Below are 14,489 nucleotides of genomic sequence, written 5' to 3'. Positions count from 1 at the left end.
TTTACTTCGCCACATGTTGCCTTGGAATCATAAGCTTTTGCTGTTGTAGGTATTACAAAGAAATGTCTTCTGTTCCATTGAACTCATTCATTTATTTATAGAATTTTTTTAAGCAGAAATAAAAAACTCAGTCGTCAAGTGAAAATGTCAGAACTTAAACCTGCACCATATCGAAAAGTTTGAAGAGAAAAAAATGGTGCAGAATTACCCATTCATGTTACCTTTCTCAAACTCGCACCACCCCATAAATTGATACATATTAGTAAATCCCAAAGTTCAACATCTAGTGCACTTAAATCTACCCAAGAACTTCAAGAGTTGCAATTCTTCACATAGAAACAAAAATGATGAATCTTTCTATCCACTGGCATACCAACACGAATAACAAGTCCTTGAGAAATTCAAATTCATTAAATGGATTTCGAGCCCGTGATATATGTGACAAAAAGAAGTGATCTAGGGAAGCTCATCATATTATGTTGTCCTTGATGCTAACCATATATTCTTATAATGGCATAGATGATGATAATGAATTCTGAATCAGGGTGATAATACCTGTAAGGTTTAAATGTGTCACTCCAAAAATTTAAAAATGCAATATATGCTAAAGAAAAATTGAATGATTTTCAAAAACTATAGATGGCTTACCAACAAAATTTCTGAACTGAGGAAATGCTAAGCATGAGAAATGAAAGAGAGAGATTAAGTTCATTCCAGAATGATACCGCATCTTGACCTACCACAATAATGCCTACCTTTTGAAAGGCCAAATCATCAATGTTTGGGCAAATGTGTATGCTTCAGCAGCTTTTGTATAAAGACAAGTTCTTAACGAAAGTATATCTAGCCAAAAACCCTTCAATTAATATTACATGGTCCCTTAAACACAAATACCTTAGTCAAATCTCTGTGGATGTTCCACATATAGTGCATCCAGAATTAATTGGAATACAAACCAAGGCACGTTCCTTTCAAAATTTAATCGAGCATATAAAAAACATGTTCTAAAATAAAAGCCTTCATTTGAAGGATGGGTGGTAAATCTAGTAGCAATGATGTGATAAAATACAATTAAAGAATCAATAAACAACTTGGTCTTCTAATAGCTGATGAAACTAGAACTTTCAGCATCCAGCACAGAGGATTTCCTGCTGACTTGAATAATCTGCAAAGTTTGTTGCATACAAGAATTTGCTAAAATGCATTCAGGAAACTATGGCCGCCACATGGTCTTTTGTGCACATAAAATTCCTTCCTTTTCTTGAGTGTATGTCAAACGAATATCCCACTGTAGTGATCGAATCATGCTCTCCATTTCATTCAGTGTGTCCACTTTATCACGGAAAATGACATAACCTCCTGGCCTTAATATGCGATCAACTTCTGCCATTACAGCAACTAGGCTACACCTGTAGTAACAAAGTGCACCGTGAATGCTGATTTTATGTTTTTGTTAAATGAAACTTGGATGCAAAACTTGATATAAAAAGGATGTATCACTAGAAAACCTAAGCTGCAAAACTACAACATTCAACAAACTATACTAACTAATACCAATAGCACTGCAAATTGAAAAAATGTTCTCAAAATAATTAATGCCTTAGATCTTAGATATGCATTTGTACCTTTTTGTCAGGCCAGAAAATAGGTGATCAGCATGCAAAAGGTCATATGATCTTGGATAAGTACTGAAAGATTCACACCAGTCATGATGTATGCCAAACAAACCACGGTCATAGATTATTGGAAGGGTATTTTTAGCATCAGTTGGCACAACATTCATGACCCAAACTGGCTGTGATGCTAAAGCTGCTGCAAATCTGCCATATACACATCAACACAAAATTGTTGAGTTCAAAGATTCATTTGAGTTAAACTTGTTATGAAAATAGTCTGAAAGTTCATTTACAAATACATGGGGTGTAACATGAATAAGCAACTTTGAATAATCATGCAGAACCTTGCAAGAATACTGACCTATCATTAATTCAAAGACCACACATTAACATGTATATTGGTTAGATTTCACAGTTTCAGAAACAATAATGCACTTTTCAAAAATAACCTCAAGTAAAAAAGGTCTATTAACATGTGGAGTGAAATTAAGATAGTTAAGTGAGCCTAAAAGAATAAACCTATTGCAAAATGAATCAACAAGCTACTATTACACAATTGGAAATTAGCTTTGATGCACTACAGTTGGAAAATTCAGTGCAAATTCTACATCGTTATTTGTAAAACATTGCCCCTCATTGATAGAGATGTACTCAAAAAGGTTCTCAAAAATAAATGGGTAGTCTGTTCACAATATAAGTCTCTTCCATAAAGGCACATCCCAGTCTTGGCTCAGAAAGAGCACCAACCAAATTTTTAAAAAAGTTCCAGGAATAAATGTTCAGTCTGTTCAGGAACCGTCTCTTGGATCAGTCAGTCACAGAGCCTTAAGCTCAGAAACAGCATTAACCGATTTTGATTTATACTCGTAATTTTAACTCTAAAGCTTATTTTGACATGACACTATTTATATCCAAATTAAAATAGGCATCCCACAACTCCAGTTATTATAGAAGAATTTAATGTCCTCTAAACTGTTCACCAAAACTCCCTGTGATTGGCAACCTAGTTTTATATAAACATTGCCATCATTTCCAAGTTCCCAAAAAGTGTGAACCAAAACTTCCTGCAACAGGCACATTTGACAATACTAACTAGATCCTTACCCTCTTTAATTTACATTAGTTCATACTATTCCAGTAAGAGAGATGTATATAAACCAGATATGTGTAGAATGAAACCAACAAATAGACCATCGAAAATCCCAATAGTAGGCTCCTCTATCCATGAAAATTTAATAAGACACCAAGTCCCTTCAACTCTGCACACCAAATTTTTGTTTAAGGTATCTACAGCGAGCTATTCTATATCAATTTCTTGTAGTCGTTCCAGTTCTTATTATTCTTACTAAATGGGAGGATAGAAGAAACATCTGGTGATTATTGAGCCTTCCATTAGCAATCTCCAATCACAGAAGAAACTCTATAAACCTGTATTTGATTAACAGTGAAAAAGAATTGAATTTACCTATGTCAACAAACCATACCAAGCATTTCAAGAAGCAAACTATTAATCTGGTGACATCTGTATGTTGTGATAAAGAATTAATCATTAAAATTCATACCCTCCATAAACTGCTTTCATGTCCATAACATTTCGTACGGCAGACCAATCAATTCCCAACCCTTGAAGGTAAGACTTGCTAACTATCCGTTTCCAGTGCTCAGTTTCTGAAGAAAAACGATCCTGAGCATCACCCTTCAACCAGAATGGAACTTTTTCAAGCCGTTGAGGCCATTCTTCTGGCCATTCAGTTCCCCGCTCCTCATCAGTTGGAACTCTATGCAGACAGCTCTCCATAGGAACATACCTATAATAAAATACAATTAATTAGAAAACATATCAGCTGAAAATTCAAGATAGCTTTATCAAGGAATTTTGTATCAAGTATTCAATTTCTTTTAACAAAACATGGCAATTATATAGCAGTTGCGGCCAAGAAATGAAGTAAATACCAAGCTGCATAAGGATCATCAGCTTCTGCACACAGAGGGGGATCATTATTCCTTCTGGACTCGTAGCAATGGTTAGAAGTTGGTTTTCGATAGATTGCAACACCCACTTCATTGATTCCATCACTCTTTTTGGCAAGGAGATCCCAGCATATCGATGCCGTCAAAGAAGACATAGCTGAAATCATCGAAAAGCACATAATTCAGATCAAAATTTTCTTGGTGAACAATAGGCACAAGACAGCATCTGTGAAGTCCAAATACATGAGTAAGTGTAAAACATCTGGCAATACCGTTTACTCACTGTCATTACAAATTCTGTTGCATTCCGTCAAATGGAACAAATGCAAACAATGGATCAACTGATTATAGTTGTTTTGTAAATTATAGTTGTTTTGTAAATGTCTTGCTTATAGTTGTTGATTATAGTTGTTTTGTAAATGTCTTGCTTCATACAGGAGCCTTGTTAACTATTAATAAAAAAATGATGAAAATATTGCGACTGAGAATATAAAAGAGGAGACAAAGATATATCACACTTGGTGGAGGATTTAAGTAATCCAATGTACAACTATCATCTATATTTTATCTAATAAGTGAGATGACGTCATGTCCCCAACACGAGGAATAACTAAATGGACATCATTTATCAGAAAATCATCTTATTTATAAGACCTTGCGATTTTTTGAAAATTCTGATCCGGGAAATTGGTGTGAACTGAGATAATAATTCTGCATCAGCATTAGTTATTGTGCTGTGATGATAAGGAGGAGCATGTTTATCAAGGGATATTATAGTTTGTTCTCCAAAACTGATATAATGCGCAAATTTCAGATAAACTAATATACAGTAATTTGTTCTCCAAAGAAGTATGATTCAGAAATAACATGGCAAACTAATAAAATGACCAATTCATTAAAGATGTATATAATATACTAATAAGCAGCGTTTTATTGATAAACTGTTCTCCAGAAGTTTGCAAGTTACTAAGGTGCAATTTAATCAATATTAAGTTATTAACAAAGGGCAACTTTTAGAGAAGAGATCTGATTTGTGCAAGTGAAGAGATGCATTAGTATTCAAAGGGATATGACTCTGGAAAGGACGTGACTCTTCTTCTACAAGGGAGAGGCATTTAGCATTGGAGGAAGACCACTGAACCAATCAAATCTGACTTACAGCAATTTTGCTCAGTCATATCGAATCTGAATATTTTATCTATAAATTGGTGTAAGTATCAGTTCTAATAATAGGCAGCATAGTGGATTTCTTGCTTATGAATATGGTATTATTATGTGATCTTTTTTGAATAATATGCAACTCTTTATATGTTTACAGTTTTTTTGTAATCAATCATAGTAGGGAATATAGGGGAATATGAGGAGGGAGAAACTGTTATGACTTATGGGGTCCTCTTCTAAGCACATATTGAATCTGAATATTATATGTATAAATTGGTATAAGTATCAGTTCTATTAATAGGCAGCATAGTGGGTCCTACATATACTATCTTGCTTATGAATATGGTATTACTATGTGATCTTTTTTAATAATATGTAACTCTTTATATGTTTACAATTTTTTTGTAATCAATCATGGTAGGGATAATAGGGGAATACGAGGAGGGAGAAACTGTTATGACTTATGAGGTCTTCTTCTAAGCACACCACCTCATGGTGGTGACGGATAGTCCCATGAGGCCAAGGGGGTGCAGGCAGTATCCCACCATTGGACTTAGAAAGGAAGGAGACTCTGGACACCTTATTGTAGTTTCCTAGAAACTTTGCCTTGGTTGACCATTATGTTAAGGAACTCTGATCATGAGGAGGATAGGGGTAACAATGGCAGAGAGGAACAGCCATTGGATTCCTCACCAGGTACACCCTCTCATATGGATGGCAAAGGATCACATCTGCTCTTCGGCCTAGGGTCACCCTGATATGTTAAGGAACTCTGATCATGAGGAGGATAAGGGTAACAATGGCCGAGGAGAAAAGCCATTTGATTCCTCACTAGGTACACCCTCTCATATGGATGGCAAAGGGTCGCGTCTGCTCTTGGGCCTAGGGTCAAGGATTGTTTAAGGCAACCTGATATGCCCCTTGTCCTAGCTCTCCTATGGTTGAATTCCATCAATAAATTAAATATAATTTTATGATTAAATTGTTGTCACTACCCTTAGTATGAAAGATTCATGCTTTAAATGTCTCTTATAAGGAAGGTCTAGTTTGCAGATTATGTTTCAAACTTTCAATGATTTCCTAACAAGTTGCGGGATCTTAACCAGGTACATAAAATGTTACTATTATTATATTTCTTGATCTATTTGGAATTTGTGATATGAGGCAATAATAGGGCACTTACAAAGAGGGACATTACAAGTAGTATCAGAGCCCTTGCTGAAGCTCATAAGTTTTAGAGCTCTTCATGATGCCTAATCTACAACAATTGTGTTAGCATATGACTACAATACAAACAAATGAGATTTAGTGAACTAATTTTATGATAGTTGGAATGATCATTTCACCATTAGGATCACAGATGTGAGTCATCCTACTAATCCTCGTCTTTATATATGTTCTTGCTTTAATGTTAAAAGATATCTATAATATCATGAAAAATGTTACCATCAGGATCTAAAGACTACAAATCTGCAAGGATTAGTTTAGGGATTCTCACATTGAAAAGGATTTGGTTAAAACAGTCATTGCTTGAGGACAAGCAATCTCTAGAAAGTCAGACTGTTGTGTCCCTGACATTAGCAGTACCTAAATAGAAATAATTTATCAGCAAATCATCTTATTTACAAGACATCACAATTTTCCGAAAATTCCAATCCAAGATATTAATGTTCAAGGTAAAATTTTCTGCATCTGCACGAGTTCTTGTGCTGCAATGATAGGCAGGAGCATGTTTCTCAAAGAGCATTATAGTTTTTATAATATGCAAATTTCAGATAAGCTAATATTCAGTGATTTGTTTTCCAAAGAAGTACAATTCAGAAATATGATGACCAAATCATTTTAAAACTATACTAATAAAGAGCAGTGTGTCTAGTAATTGTTTTCCAAAAGGTGGTAAGTTGTTAAGGTGTGATTTAATCAATATTAAAAAAAGGCATGACTCACAGAAGAGGTATGATTTGTGTAAGTGAAGAAGTGCAATAGTATTTGAAGGCATATGACCATGGAAAAGATATGACTCTTCTGCTACAAGGGAGAGGTATATGTATCAAAAGTTAGCATTCAAGGAAGATCACCGAACCAATCAGATCTAAATTGCAGCAATCATGCTCAGGAATATATAATCTGACTATTATATGTATAAATTAGTATGAAGTATCAGTTTTTATAATAGGTAGCATAGTGGGTCCTATTTTTATTTTCTTGTTTATGAATAAGGTATATGAATATGATATTATTACATGATCCTTTATTTGAAGAATACTGTGCAACTCTTTATATGTTTCCTGTAATCAATCATGGTAAGGATAATACGAGAATATAAGGAGGGAGAAACTGGTATGAGATCCTCTTCTGAGCATGCCGCCTCATGGTGGTGGCAGGCAATCCCATGAAACCAGTGGGTGTAAAGAGTGCCCTGCCCTTGGGCTTAGAGGGGTAGGGTGCTCCAGACACCCTATTGTAGTTTCCTCAAGCCCTTGCTTTGGTTGACCGTTATGCTAAGGAACTCTAATCATGAGGAGGATAAGGGTGGCAATGGAAGAGGTAAGCGCCCAAGGGATTCCTCTCCTAGTACACCCCCCCATGCATGGCAAAGAGCCACGTAATGGCCAAAAGGGATACTATCTGCTCTTGAGTCTAGGGTAGAGGATTGTTTAAGACACCCTAATATGCCCCTTATCCTAGCTTGCCTATAATTGAATTCCATCAATAAATGAAATATATTTTTTTGATTAAATTATGTCCCTTCCCCTAGTAGGAAAGATATATACTTTTAATGTCTCTAATAAGGAAGATCAAATTTGTGGATTATGTTCCAATGATTTCCTAACATGTTGCAGGATCTCTAGCAGGTATGCAGATGTTACTAATTCTATTATATTTCTCGTTCTATTTGGAATTTGTGATTTTGGGCAAAACGAGGGCATTTACAAAAGAAGGCGTTATAGATGACTAACCCTCATCTTGACTCATTTAAAGTTGAAAATCAACCTGTACAATGAGCACTTACTAAGAAAACCAACAAATACTCAATACAATTGAATGACATGCACATCATTAGTGTCGGAAAACTGAAATCTCCAGACCAGAGAATAATAAAATGTTATACATAAACTCTCACCTTTCCAGATACCAACATCTTCATCCTTGTTTTGATAGACAGGAGTAGCAGACCACACAAAATACCCTCCAGGTCTCAGTAATCGATTTAGCTCTAAAAGCAACCTGCCACCTGCATTAGAGAACAGCCATTAGAAAAATTGGAATAAAAATGAAAAGCAATCAGCCAGTTGTTAAAATTGAACAAATATTAAAGACACACCATCAGCATGCCATGGAACTCTGCAACGGGCACAATGCACAATATCAAAAGCAGCACTAGGAAAGGGAAGCCTTTTGGTTCCCATGACAGCTGATATTGCAGGAATACCCCGTTCAAGAGCAAATTGAACTTGTGCTTCATGTTCATCCTTAGGTGCAAGGGACATCGTTAGGACATCTTTCTCAAAAAGGAAGCCTCCAAAACTGGCAACTCCACAACCAACATCCAATATCACACGGCTGTGTTTACCCCAAGCAACATCTGGAATAGTCTGTATTTACCATAAATAAATGTCAGCCAATATACAAATCAACTACTTCAGTCAACAAATGAGGAGGTACTGCTCCAGGTCAATAAATGACAAGATAGATGTATTAAATCTGTGTGATTATTGTATAGTTAAATAAAGTAACAAAGTTGAAGATTGTGAATGTCTATTCATTGCATGGCACTAAGCTACATCCATTGTCGATACAAAATATAACTGGATTACCATGACAAAAATATTGTAACAAGTGGATCAAGAAAAAGAACTATCATAATTCATAACTATAACTCCAAATTTTCATATTTCTGCATCTGTAATGAATTATCTAACAAACCATTTGTGACAAAGGAATTTTAAATTAACTTTTATAATAGAAAAGGACAATATATTTATAAAAGTCCTTGCCAATTCTCAGACAAACAAATTGAGACCAACCCCAAGGTGAATATTAACCATTTATGACTTCCAAACATGTTCTGAAGGAGAATGATTTTCATTTTTAAAGACATTACTGCAAAGTACATGTAGTCATACTGGTTGGCATATTTTCAAGAGTGACAATGTAACTCCTGCAATCACTTACCATATAACATTAATTCTTCCTATAATAGCGATAATATATAGTTAGTTGGATAATACTTTATTCCCATTTCTACTAATGATAATCAATCCCTTGAGATGATACACCTTTTCTCATCACACCAGTTATTAGATTGATAAAAATAAGCCCATACCTCTCTTGCTTGAATCAAATGGTTAAAGATAAACATGTCTTTTATAAACTCCTAAAATAGATATACATGTGTGTGTGTTGTGTGTCCAGGCAAGACAAACATTACTATTACAATTCTAAGAAGAAAAAATTCCTAGCTACTTCCAAAAGCTGAAGAATAGGATATAACTCCAAATCACCAAAAGTAAAGACAAACCTCTTCGATAAAGTCAATATAGTGAAGAGCTCCATTTTTGAATTGTGTACCACCACCAGGGAAAATAACATGCTCCCCCTCAACCCTCATCCAATTTTGATGCTTCTTAATTTCAGCAAGCTTGGTATGTGGGACATTGCTGTACCATACCTGTACCAAAATAAGACAACAATAACAGATTTATAAATTTGAGGTCAGTTCACTATAATAATGAGGTTCACTATGTCAAGAAAAAAAGTTCATATGAGGGTCAGCTTCCACAACAACCTTCTCTCTGCTTTCTGGCCAATGTACAGGCAATTTATATCCTGGGGGAAGAGGAACAAGGCATGTTGGAGGCTCCTGAGGGCAATGCCTCTCTCGGTGCTCAAAATGCTTAGTGCTTGTTAGTTTTTTTATGGCCTCCACATTATCAAGACAAGGAATGTAGTCAGGCCCAGCCGTTACATTGCAAAGTTGCCAATTGTATGAGTTGCTAACAACTTGATTGGACTGTTCTTTCTTATTACCCCCGTCTTCAACCTGACCAACAGTTGGTTCTTCCTTTTTCTCTTCAGGATTCGCCACTGTATCGCTTTCCTGCCTTTCTCTCTCATCTTTAGACTCTGCAGCTTGTGTTTCCCAGTTCTTAGGTTCCACGGTATTTTCCTTTTGAAGCTCGAATTGTCCAGCATTAGGTAATGTTTCTGGTAATTTGTTATCCTCCACCTTCTTCTCTCCTGCTTCCTGGATTTCATTTGACCTTTGCTCAGACTGATTCTTTTCTTTTTCTTCCTTGTATTTATCCCCATCCTTCTCAGACTGAAAATTGTTTTCAGCATCCCTTTTCTCTTGGCTCTTATCTCCATCTGCCATTCTGTCTGTAGCTTCCTCAATTACTTTTTCACCATCCTTGTCATTATTCTCAAAATCATCCAACGGATTTTCCTTCAAATTCATATCCCCATCAAAGCTTTTTACTACATCCGAATTCCCATCAACATCAGATTTCTTCTCATTATGCAATCCTGTTTCTCCATCAGATTGTTTCTCCTCATCAAAGGTCTTGTCAAGATCAGATTTTTTCTCTTCATGCAATCCTTGATCTCCATCTAAGGTCTTGTCAAGATCAGGTTTCTGCTCTGTCTGTGGGTTATTGTCATCTCCCTTGATGGCATCCTCTGGTAGATCACCAGGGCTGTCTTCAAAAGACACAGAGCTGTCTGATGTTTTTTCCTTTGACTCTTCAGGAGGAGAATCCCCTGTTTTGTCAGGGATCTCTGGATCTGGATTTATCTTCCGGATATTACTGAATGTTTTCCGCTCCACTGGAGCCGGTGAGGATGAGTTCATCATCCATACCGCAAGAACACAAACACCCACAAAGATCACCACTGTTCCTCTCAAACATAATGTGTTTGATGAATGCTTATCCTGTCTGCCATGCTTACCGAATGCCATCTTCACCAAGACTAAAAATTAACTTTCAAACAAAAGAGATTCCAAATGACACCTGCACATTACAAAGAACACATTTCATTCAAAATTTATCATTGCTTCTAAAACCTTGATGTTCATTTCCAAGTATCGCATTAAACACTCCAACGAAACCTTATTACTGTTCTTACAGCCGACTGTATAGTTGCCTTAAACAAAAGAAATTAGACCCAAAAATCTCCGTCCAGTCAAAAGCTTATAAGTATTCCCATGCCAACTTAAATTCAAGATTCCCCAATCAGAAATTACACTAATAAATCACATGATACATTCAAAGGTATTTTCATTACCAAAGCCATGTCATTCAAGAAATCACAAGAACGTGATCTATTAAAAAACTATCAGCACCACTTAAACCAACTTGAAGCAGAGTTACTGTAAAATAAATCACACCTAAACATTGCAAGAACGCATCGGATTGAAAACTCCATCATCATTCCTAAAGTCATGATTTACATTATTAAAAATCACAAGATCCCATTTAACACAAAAAACTATCGCAAGTTCTATAGCCATTATATTCATTCCTGGATACTAGGATAACACATCCTATTCCAACAACTATCATTACACCTAGAACAATGTCAATCATTTTTTGGGGGCTGTGGAATTATAATTTAATACACCATGCACTCATAGCAAGGTACTGCAAATCTATGTCGTAGAACTCAATACTTGCATTTATTGCCCTAAACGTTTATGTCTAACAACTTATTGCACCAATTATATGACCTTGCAGATGTCTATTAATTCAATAAACATACTACATGTATCCTCGATTGAAGATCTCTTATACTTAAGAACGATCTATAAATTCCAGAATGTGAAAAGCATGGAATCCCTGATGTGCATTCAGATCTGAAAATTTGCTTAGCCCAAAATTAAGTATCCTTCCATTCCTGAATTCCCTGTGATTAAGAACGAGGAGATATGGAGAAATGAAGAATCCATACGACGTATGGACACAAATTAAGCAGTCTACCCCTGCAAACAGGAATTGGGAATTCAAATGTCTCTACAAAAATAATAGTGAGCAGGTATGAATACACAAATTAAGCAATAATCAATTTTGTCCCTGATTCAAGAATAGATACAGAAATAAGCAATGGATGAGACCTCATTTGTAAAAATCAAACAGGGATCCAGTGTAATCGGGCAACAGGCACTCAAAAGAAACCAAGATATGTACACAAATCCATAACGAATAGAACATATATATTCAAATCTAGCAGGTAACCAGTGTAATAGTGAATATTTAAAATGATGCAAGATTTAGACACAAATAAAGATGGATGCCATATATATGCACCCAAATTAAGCATACAACCAGACACGAGCAAATGAGTGTCCAGGACAACTAAATGGGTTTTCGAGAAAACAAATTTAGTGTACAAAGAAACCTGAACGGATGACCAGACGAACAAAATACAAATGTGGAGCGTACCAGATCTGGCGTTTCTGAGGCTATAGGAGCATCCCCTTTGGTTGCATCTTGTCAATCTTGGAACAACTGCTCCAAGGAGCCAAGACTAGTAAATTATATTCTCAGACCGAGAGCACATATATACTCGTTGCTTAGGAGCATTCTTTGGAGTGGTTAGTATGAGTATCTGTGACATACAGCTAAGTGAAGGATATTTTTTTAAGTGGAGGTGATCTGGGTAACTGAAATTGGATGATACCCTCCGTTTAAAATCATGGGAGTTGATTTTGTTAAGGGTGATAGTAGCATGAAGACGGTGATAATTTGTCGGTGCAGTAAATGGCCGGCCCTATAGAGATCAAGAAATTATTTGGCAAACATAATGCCAAATGTTGATATTGACATTATTATTATTATTATTATTATATGCATTATTCTAATTTTTAAAAAAATTGACATAATTAATATATATTTTTCAAATTTAAAAAAATTGACATTATTACTATATGCATTTTTCTAATTAAAAAATTGATATTGTCAAGTTCTAAATAAATTAATTTAACTAAATGGGTGGGTGGGTGTGTGTCCACTCATATGAATGGCGTTCTGGAGTTTATTATTAATCTATGCATTTTTCTAAATTTTAAAAAAATGACATAATTAATATATGTATTTTTCTAATTAAAAAAATTTGACATAATTAATATATGTATTTTTCTAATTAAAAAAATTTGACATTATTACTATATGCATTTTTCTAATTAAAAAATTGATATTGTCAAGTTCTCAATAAGTTAATTTAACTAAGGTGGGTGGGTGTGTGTGTGTGTGTGTGTGTGTGTGTGTGTGTGTCCACTCATATGAATGGCATTCTGGAGTTGTTTGTGTTCATCAGATGCATAGGCTAGGGTTTCTTTTTCTCCCCCGCAACCAAAGGTTCGCTTTTGCCATGATGGTCGTTGTGTGCCTATAACCTTTAGTTTTTCGAAAGGTGTTGCTTCTTTTTCTGAATTTATAAAGTTGTCGACAAATGGTAACGATTGTCTGCATGTTTGAATGGGGAAGGAGGGTTTTAAGTTTTTACCTAGGGACTCTTTTACTCGTCAGGTTCAAGTGTTGAAGAACAGGGCACAGAGGTCAACGAATGTTGTGTTGCTGAGTGGAGAAGGGATTGGATTTCGCAAGTCCAAATTGAATGGAAGCTCTCTTCCCTCTCAGGCAGACACAAGTAAAGAGGATGTGAGCGCATTCTGGCCCACAATTGTGCCTATCTCAGTAAAGTTAGAGGGTGAGGAGGAAGCCAAAATGTTGCATAACGAAAATTTTTTTTTTCTTATTTAGGGCTAATTAGTCATTTTAATGGTTTTTGGCCAAGTCTAAGTGATTTAAATTCTTGGATCTCCTCCAATTGGGAACCCATTATTATCGAGCATGTCCAAATCCACCCCATGGCAAGGGGTTTTATTTATTTTTGTCTTTGAAACTATTCATGATAGGAATAGGGTTTTGTGTGGGCGGGTTTGGAATTGGGAGGAGAAATTTGTTTTAATGCTCAAGTCTTGGCAACCTGATTTATGTCCTACTTCTGAAGTTTTTAACCGCATTCCTTTATGGGTAAGGCTACCAAATCCTCCATTGCATCTTTGGGTTGATTTGTGCCTTGTTATTGGAAAGTCCTTAGGTAAATTTCTAATGGTGGATGGAGGTTGTTCTAACCTCCTTCACTCCACCTTTGCATGTGTCTTGGTAGAGATGGATTTCTCTAAAGATTCTCCCATAAAACTATCAATTATTTCTTCAAAATGAATCTCATTTAGATGCAGAAGATGATTTCAAGTTGGGCATATGATTGCTAAGTGTGCTAAAGATAACCTAGCCTCTTTGTGGAAGGATGTTTCTAAAAAAGATTGCATGGTTGAGAAAGACATTGAGAAACAAAAGAGTTTCTCTCAGGTTGTTGTTGGTCAAGTAGAGTTGGCACCAATAGACCATCCTTGGCAGCATGGAGACAAGATGTAAGAGGGGATTACAAATGTGGGTGGAGTTGTGTCTCTAGATAGCAACGGGGCAACTACCCCTGAGGCAAAGGAAAAGTGATAGCCCCAAAAATCCCAAGATGAGGTTTTACTTAGGGATGGTTGCACATTAGCTAGATTTTGTAGTGAGGATGTTAATCCAACAAAAGATAAATTTGCGTAAGAGTTGTGTAATGGGGAGATTCCTCATGCAAGAACATCTCAAGATTGGATATATTTGGTTGCTAGGGTCGAGGATGGATGGCAGATAGTGAAAGGGAAGAAAAATAGAAAATGTGTTAAGG

At 35.8% G+C, this 14,489-nt stretch overlaps 1 protein-coding gene across 2 annotated transcripts; it reads right to left on the bottom strand.

Annotated features, from left to right (window-relative positions):
• Nucleotides 1-842: 842 nt before the first annotated feature.
• Nucleotides 843-12,280, bottom strand: LOC149551016 (putative methyltransferase PMT23). Of its 2 annotated transcripts, XM_089786582.1 has the most exons (10): nt 12,191-12,280; nt 11,511-11,730; nt 9,538-10,762; nt 9,271-9,420; nt 8,074-8,344; nt 7,873-7,983; nt 3,570-3,744; nt 3,179-3,424; nt 1,626-1,820; nt 843-1,409 (listed from the first exon to the last, which is right to left on the bottom strand). In XM_089786582.1, the coding sequence occupies exons 3-10, from the start codon at nt 10,708-10,710 to the stop codon at nt 1,214-1,216; spliced, it is 2,517 nt and encodes an 838-aa protein (XP_089642708.1). In that variant the 5' UTR covers nt 10,711-10,762; nt 11,511-11,730; nt 12,191-12,280; the 3' UTR covers nt 843-1,213. The 2 variants fall into 2 exon arrangements, with proteins under 2 accessions (XP_089642708.1, XP_089642707.1); XM_089786581.1 differs by lacking the exon at nt 11,511-11,730.
• Between the last annotated feature and the right edge of the window lie 2,209 nt (nt 12,281-14,489).

This window comes from Cupressus sempervirens, chromosome 6 (assembly GCF_028749045.1).
Source record: "Cupressus sempervirens isolate cs-2001-9-10 chromosome 6, ASM2874904v1, whole genome shotgun sequence".
Lineage (NCBI taxonomy): Eukaryota > Viridiplantae > Streptophyta > Pinopsida > Cupressales > Cupressaceae > Cupressus > Cupressus sempervirens.
The sequence above is the reverse complement of the archived record's forward strand: the minus strand, read 5'-3'. Positions and strand labels throughout refer to the sequence as shown.